General features: G+C 31.5%; 1 protein-coding gene across 1 annotated transcript; it reads right to left on the reverse strand.

Moving 5' to 3' along the window:
• Positions 1–2080: 2080 nt before the first annotated feature.
• Positions 2081–7984, reverse strand: LOC145662903 (uncharacterized). The gene is made up of 2 exons (XM_081728902.1): positions 7862–7984; positions 2081–4549 (listed from the first exon to the last, which is right to left on the reverse strand). The coding sequence occupies exons 1-2, from the start codon at positions 7981–7983 to the stop codon at positions 4282–4284; spliced, it is 390 nt and encodes a 129-aa protein (XP_081585028.1). The 5' UTR covers position 7984; the 3' UTR covers positions 2081–4281.
• Positions 7985–8744: the final 760 nt, after the last annotated feature.

Below are 8744 nucleotides of genomic sequence, written 5' to 3' on the forward strand. Positions count from 1 at the left end.
GCCATATTTGTTTCTTGAAAGAACGCCACCTGTACCATAACATTCACATTAGTGTGTATAAGACTGTGCGTGTGTGTACATGTGCCATAGCAAGTTACCGAGTGTTGTTTGTCCGGCAATACCCCGCGCAGTTTCCGGGCGGCAATATTTTACGCGTCCCGCGTCGCAAAAACCTTTTTCCCGGCGCAAATACTGCGCGGCGCGTATCGCTCGCGGTAAAAAAACGCGCGGCGCGTACCGGTCGCGGTAAAAAACGCGCAAAAAGGTATTTATTTTAGTAATATTATTCATTTTACCTATTCATATAAAAATATACCCTTTAATAAACATATTTCCAAAGTTTCAAAAAATTCGACGCCATATTGTTTATGCAAATTCATTAAATTTTTATTTTCAAGTTACAGTGTTCTAATCTATATAGTTGTGTTCCTTAGGTCCTAACGATTAAGAAAATACCTTTCTTTTCTTTCTACGACCAATAGTTTGGCCAAAAAAGCGAAAAAATAAAAAACTATACTTTTGGAACACACTGTATATAAATTTCAAAAAAATAAAAATTGTTCAAATGTATCATGTATGGTGTCTTTCTATATAGATTTTGACCTGATAAATCGATTTCTGTTGTCCAATTTCACCTACGATGAACCGTTTAGGATTTATGACCATTTAAAATTATTTTCAAGTTACAATGTTCTAAGCTATATAGTCATGTTCCTTAGGTCCTAACGATTAAGAAAATATCTTTCTTTTCTTTCTACGACCAATAGTTTGGCCAAAAAAGCGAAAAAATAAAAAACTATACTTTTGGAACACACTGTATATAAATTTCAAAAAAATAAAAATTGTTCAAATGTATCATGTAGGGTGTCTTTCTATATAGATTTTGACCTGATAAATCGATTTCTGTTGTCCATTTTCACCTACGATGAACCGTTTAGGATTTATGACCATTTAAAATTATTTTCAAGTTACAATGTTCTAATCTGTATAGTCGTGTTCCTTAGGTCCTAACAATTAAGAAAATATCTTTCTTTTCTTTCTACGACCAATAGTTTGGCCATAAAAGCGAAAAAATAAAAAACTGTACTTTTGAAACACACTGTATATAAATTTCAAAAAAATAAAAATTGTTTAATTTTATCATGTAGGGTGTCTTTCTATATAAATTTTGACCTGACAAATCGATTTCTGTAGTCCATTTTATCGTACAATCAATCGTTTAGGAGCTATGCCCATTTAAAGTTATTATACGGAAAAAAATCTTAGTCTTTATGCATCAACGCCACCTATATACAAACACATGTCAGTACCATTCATGCTTTTGTGCGGTTAGCATCACATCATATGGGTCTCGTCTTATTTAAACAACCGGGAATGCCTTATACGTTTACCGACGAAATCATTTTGTCGTTTCCCGTCTCTTTTTCCCTCCATATATTAGTGCTTCGTATATGCTTCAAACATCAAACAAAACAGTTTATCCTAGGTAAGTATCATCATTTTAACATTTCTATACTTTACATGTGCTTTTTAGTACACATCATAACATTATGATCTAACTTTACATATTTAAAAAGAAAAAAAAATAGTCACTCAAACCCGTTTACATATTCAGTTAAAATTTCAATAAACGCGTGCATATACGCCACTGATATCAACAGATAAATTATTCGTTTTCGTTCATGTATTTGTTTTCTCTTGGCTTACACAAACTTGCAGTTTCTGTGTTCAACATCACGCTTTTTCCCCTCCTTTTAAAAGACCGTAAATTCCGCTGCATTCAACTAGGAATAAAAAAAAAAAAAAAAAAAAAAAAGCCTGAAGCAGGTTAACCCCGCGCCTTCCCCCTGTCTTCCGCTCAGCAGCACACGTATGCATGCTTCGCTCTACCTCTCTCTCTCTCCCTATCTTTTTGCTCGTGTCTATATTGCTCTTACTCTTCAAGTCAAACAACAAACAAAATTTCCCCCGCACGTCTCCTCTCCTCTTACGCACCCAACGCATTTATCCAAGCTTGCTCTCTCTCTCTCTCTCTCTCTCACGCACACTATTGGTCTTTTCGTCAAAGTACAAGCACCAAAATCCTCCCACCCTCTCCTCTCCTCTTACGCACCAAACTCAATTATCCAACCTTGCAAACATTCTCTTTCTCTCTCTCTCTCTTTATCGCATACACTCTTTCCGTAAAACACCCTTCCCGTCTCTATTGCTGTTTCCTTCAAACTAGAAACACCCCCTCCCGCCCTCGCTTCATAGCATGCATTCAGCGTATATGCATGCTTCCCATATTATTTCTCTCTCTCTCTCGCTGTCTTATGGTAGGTAACCTATCCGTTCACTATTGGGCTTCTTGGTGTTTTAAATATCCACAAAATACACAACATTTCTGGTTTCCGTATTTCAATCTTAAATTTGCCGTAACAACGGTTCTATCTGACATTTGTCCAATAAATAAAAGCAAACACAAGTCATTTTAATATTCCCATTGATTTTCGCTTATAGTTAAGGAGCCATACTTTCCATTTAGGGAAGGACGAGAAACGCTATACTTTTAGGAATTATTCATTCATTATCTAGGATGTTAAAAAGTAGGTAATAGACTGAGTTCTTGCCCTTGTACTTAAAGTGTTCACGTAGTGCAACAGTAAGATGTATCCTCATGCACGAAAGATGACAAGTAGCTGTTCTTAACTATTACCTCTTTTTCGTTCATAATAACGCTTACAAAAACTTTTAATTCAGCTTTATTCTTAACCAATTGGATTCATGCTGTACTTTATGCAATATTCATTTTAATATTCCCATTGATTTTCGTTTATGTTATAAGTTTCACTAGTGAAAAATGTACATAGGATTTCCTTTTTTAAATATCATACATATTCAGTGAAGTCTTGTACACATAATGATTTTTTATGAAATATTTTTCAAATTAATCTATTAAAATGCAGCAATCAATGAAATATGGAAATAATCCCATGGAAATTATGAGTTATATATCAAAATTTTAAGTAAATTTTCCACTTAGAAACAAACTTGGTCTTGATTTTCAGTGTTCCTTCAATCAAGATCAAAATACGTTACCAATACATAAGTTATAAAGCTTCAATAGTGTTTTTTAAGGGAAACAAGCAAAATTATTTTAAAAAACGGGTAGCAGAAAAGAGGTGAATTTTATTTATCTTTCTTGTTCTTAATATTATTATTATTTTCATTGCATATAAAAATAACTAACTAAGTCTATGACCTATGGAACCCAGAGGTTCACACAAGCTCTTCACTGACTTCTATCCGTACCCAATTGTATACAATTTGTACTTTGTATTCCAATTTTTGCGAAATTCATCTTAATATTTCCTCCCATTTGTGCATAGGTCTTCCTAACGATCGTTTTCCTATAAGTCTACCAGTCAAGACTTTGAAAGCATTCTATTAAACCTATATGACATGCTCACCTAAGCCTCCTAGACTTGATAACCCTAACAATAATGGGTAATTCTATAAACTATGTAGTTCCTCAATATGAAGCTTTTGCCAATCACCATTCTTATTCCTCTTAGCTTCCTAGAATTCTGTTCTCAAATACTTCACTCAGAGTAAGAGATTATGTGTGACAACAATTTCAATGCATATAGTTTACGAAAAATTGTCTTTTTTTTTCTTTATATGAGTATAAAAGGAAAAAGTAGAAGGAAAGCAATGGATACGAAGAATAAGATAAGCATAATTTTTTTTTTAAAAAAAAAAAACAGAGTCAAAATTATTTTCCAGGTCTGTCAAATGTATAATAATAATAATAATAATAATAATAATAATAATAATAATAATAATAATAATAATAATAATAATAAATATTTAGATAGCTGAGCTGGATTCCAGCTTGCACGATCTAAAATTTGTCTTTTAATCAAGTTCAAAAAAGCATCTTTAGTCAGCAATTGGAAATTATATTTTCAGCAAAACAATCTTAAATCCCTGTGAAACTAATATTCTTTGCTGGGTCTTCCATAAAAAATTATACAATACCTTACTCCACTCCATTTGTTAGCTGAAGTCTTCCTACAATCCACCAGAAAACTGAAAGAAAAAACCATAAAAATGTGGTCGCTATAAAGCCTTCCAACCACCCAAACAACCAAGTAACCTTAAAACCTGATTTTTCTCAGTTCAAATTACCTAAAGTAATCATATTGGAATTAATAAAACACACAACTTATATTGTCTAATCTAATTTTCTTTTTTTTTTTCTTTTTATTTCGTATATTTACATTTTTTTCTTTTTTTTTACATTTTTCTTCTCTTTAATTTTAACTTTTCGACTGCTTCCACCCGTTTAACAGCCAATATTAACAATTTAGCTGTTTCCTCATCCAAGGGAAACAGTTCCCAGAGATCATCTTCTTCTTTCTTCATTTTTTTTCTTTTTTCTTGTTCTTGTTCTTCGCCCTTTCTTTTTTCGGATTTGTTATCTTCATTTGCAACCGCCAATAACATTGCGTCTATTTCGTTAAATGAGCCAATAATCTCGAATGATGTGGATGGTCCCTCCATTCTGCAAAAAACAAAAATAAACACTTATAAATATCAAATAATACTATAAAATTTCAGATGTTATATTTAAGCAGACGTGCTATTAAAAATATATTAAAATAGGTATCATCTTATTTTTTATATCTCTCAATAATTCATTCAATCAGTTCACTGTTCTATTCTCAAAATAAATAGCTACTGTACATTGAATACTCAGTTATCACTCTTATACTTATTCGTTTAGCGCCTATAATTTGATCTGTCAAAGTTATTTCATTATTTAAATATCAGTTCTTAAAAGTTGGATCTTCAATACAAATAATGACTGTAAACAAGCTGCTATTATTTATTTTCCATCAGTAAAAAACTCTGGGGATCTAAGTTCCCTAAATTATAATTATAAGGCAATTTACCTATATTTCCAACAAAAGTAATATTTCATTCCTTCAAACATAAACAATCTATTTTTTTTTCTACAATTTTTTTACCTTACTTTTAAAAGTAACCTACATATAACTGTCTACAATACCTTAAAAATTACCAGTTTGAAACATATTCTAACAAAATTACTTTGTAACCCTCCCAACAAAAAATTTCAATGTTTGTCTTTGCCTACATATTCAAAATATCAAATAACATACGTCCTTATTACGATTGTATCAACATATTCGTATCATTTATATAAAATTCCACACAAATTAAGCAAAAGTTTTTTTTCTAGGAAACATTTCTATTTACAATACTACCAAGATAATATTCAGTTATCATTACGTTTTTTATTTTACTTTTTCCATACAAATCCTAAACTAATTTCCTCTAGTACATTTGGTTCATAGTTCTGTTTTTTGCTTAAATCATAATTATAGATATTTTGCCTTTAATACCATGTCACTTGCCACAGCTAACAAGCTTGTATGCTCCACGGTCCTCCGCTAACCTTTTCGTTTTTACGTATAATCTTTTTGTTTTAATATTAGCCATTAATTCTAGTCTTCTTTGCCCCCTCCCTTTCTTTCTTCTCAACATACCCTCTAGGACATTCCTTAACAAGAGATTTGGTTAACTAATCTTATACTAAACAATATTATCATCATAATTTTTTCGGAATGCTTCCATTTCCTTCCACATCCTTAATTATGATCTCCTTTTACCCTGACTCGCATTACCGTGCAATATAAAGTGCTAAGTGTCATAAAAACAATTCATTATTTTCAATAAATTATTATAAGAAAACAAAATCCATTTTTCCTAAAAAACTATTGTCGTTCATAAGCTCCTACATGTCTAAGCGGTTAACGTACGCGCATTTGCCATAGGTAACCAGCATTTGCTTCCCGTGGCAAACTCATGTGGTTCCCATTGCACGTACAGTTGTAGGTCCACGTCTCATATTCCATGGCTGCACAAGGGAACGCTAAAGTCATAATCAACTTAACTCAACTGAAATCTTCTTTATAACTACATTTTAAATACGGTCATTTGATTTTTTTTCTATACTTATATTAATATAATATAATACATGAATTTACTTTCAGTCTGAGTAAATATTTTAGCCCCTCAATGCTTTTATGTTTCCTGTATTTTTAATTTTTATTCTTTCGGACATAAGGGCAGTTACATAATCTTATACAAGAGGTATAACGCCATATATAGTCCAAAAAATAATAATAATATTTAAGTCGCAAGCACACGTCGTGAAATAGTGATATTCCCAATAAAAAGTCCATATGGGTATTAATTTCAATTAAATTTAGGCATTAAAACATTTCTCTGTACGTTATTAGTTAAATCTATACTAATATTACACATGCATGGTTTTGCCCAATTCTTTACTTAACAAATATAATTCAATTATCTCTTTTCCAAAATAATTATGACACACTTGCACCTACATTACCAATTTTCATGTCATAAATGTTGGTGAGTGTTTCCAATATTAAAAAACTGTCATTGCCAAACTGGCACATAATAACAGTCTGTTTAAATCCATGGCATTTTTACGTAACCTTCTATTTACACGCAAAAATATATGGCAAACTACACTTTTCCAATTAAGCTAGCGGTGCATTAAACGTAAAACAATTCAGTTCAATTCAACACATTTACTCAACTAATTTCAATTGCACATTATCTTACATAACATTGCTTTTGTTTTTTCAATTCATGAATTAACTAAAAGTTTATATTTCATATCCTCTTTCTAATAATAAATTCCAATATTTATTAAAGCCAGTTTGCGCTACCGCGCGCCTCCGGTGCTTCAAATCTCTCATACAATCCCAATCCGCAACAAGTGAAATTTATGCTGCGCAAACACCGTATGCGTAGGTTTTGTCGGGGTTCTCCCGCTTCCTCCCATTTTTCTTCATTCAACCATTTCACTCATCATCACCGTCTCCTTTAGCCTAACAGAAATACACAGCAACGGTATGCGTCATAGCTACTACGTCACTGTAAAAAACCATGTAAGTACTCTCATCATGCATTTTCTCGCAATTTTTCCCTTTCATCCCACACTCTCATTTCACCATTTCATCCATCTCTCATTATTACCCTTTACCCTAACCTGCATAAGGGTAAAACGTAAAACTTAAAAATTTTATTTTCTATATCATTAATAAACTTTTATTTTTGCACCATCTTGTGCTTTTTTCTCCATATGTTCCAACGGTACCTCAATGTTATAATGTACACCTCTGGTGCGTGCAATCCCTCCTTCAATTCCCCCGCAAATTAACTTTGTGTTAAACATCATTCTCTTATTGGGTTTTCACGTTTTTTCTCTCACTATCTCATTCCAACAATTATTGAGTTATTATTTATTTGCCTTAATCACGCGTCAGTCTTAGCATAACTGGTATAACCGTGGGACGTTAAACTTAAAAATTTCATTTTCTATCTTTTCATCGTTTCCTCTATATATGTTTCAACGGTATCTCTCATGCGTAAGGTCTTTCATTTAATCCCTAGACATGTAACTTTTTAGTGGACAACATCGTGTTCGTGAGTTTACTCGGGGTACTTCCTTTTGCTCCTACTTTCTCATTCCACCAATTCTTCCAGCATCATTCACTTGCCTTAATCACGCATCAGTTTTAGCCTAAAGGACATAATCGTGGCACGATAAACTGAAATATTGCATTTTCTATGTTATTTATAAGCTTTTATCTTTCCATCGTTTCCTGCTTTCCTCTCAATAAAACTAGGCTACACATACTATACTCAAAATGTTCGCAACTAAAACTAATCTTTTCCAAAAAGTCAATTAAACATAATAAGCTCCACAGTTTTCCTCTCTTAAGTTTAAAAATAAATAAAATAATTTATTTCTTACCTCAAATGTAAAAATTCCTTCAAAAATCGCTTCACAATCGATCCAGGAAAAAATCTAAAACAAAAATAAGAAAAAATAATTAGTATAAATTCAACACATCCTCCGCAAACACACAATATCATTCTCTCTCTCTCTCTCTCTCTCTATATATATATATATATATATATATATATATATATATATATATATATATATATATATATATATAAACTTTAATAAAAATTACTTGGGTGGTTTAGAATTAAGTTCTATGCTATTATATAAATTTAAAAATTAATTCCACCATCAGCTTTTCAATATTTCTCATTTTATTTTTCTTAAAAGTCAATAAATAAAAATAAACTCATATTACAATTTACATTAAAAATGATATTATATTCGCACTTCAATTATCTATAAAAGTTAAGTTCTTTCGTTATTACTTTATAGAATAAATATAAAAAACAAAATTCAACTTACCTTCCAAATATAGATATTTCCGGTCAACTAAAAACTCCTTTCCTCAAATATCACACGCAAATGTGGTATCACCCAGTAAGCTCTAAACTAAAAATAAGCGTGTTCTCCAAAACAAGATATTTATATTTTTTCACAAATAAAAGAGTCAAACTAACGCCAAACAATTTACGCTTTCTTTTCTTTTCTTTTTTTTTTTTTTTTAAAATCTTAGCGTCCCCTGCAAACACTTTCGTCCAATTACTGTGTGTCTTAAAGCAAAATTCTTTTAAAAGACTACCCCCTACAACTTCCCTTCAATACAACACAAAATTTACGCAAGTATCTCTCTACAAACAATAAATTCTCACATAAAAGATACTCTTTCCCTTAAATACAGCTTGTAGCGTCTACATAATTCACAATAGCCAAAAAAAAAATACAATAC

The sequence above is a fragment of the Thermobia domestica genome, chromosome 10 (assembly GCF_964235325.1).
Source record: "Thermobia domestica chromosome 10, izTheDome1.hap1.1, whole genome shotgun sequence".
Lineage (NCBI taxonomy): Eukaryota > Metazoa > Arthropoda > Insecta > Zygentoma > Lepismatidae > Thermobia > Thermobia domestica.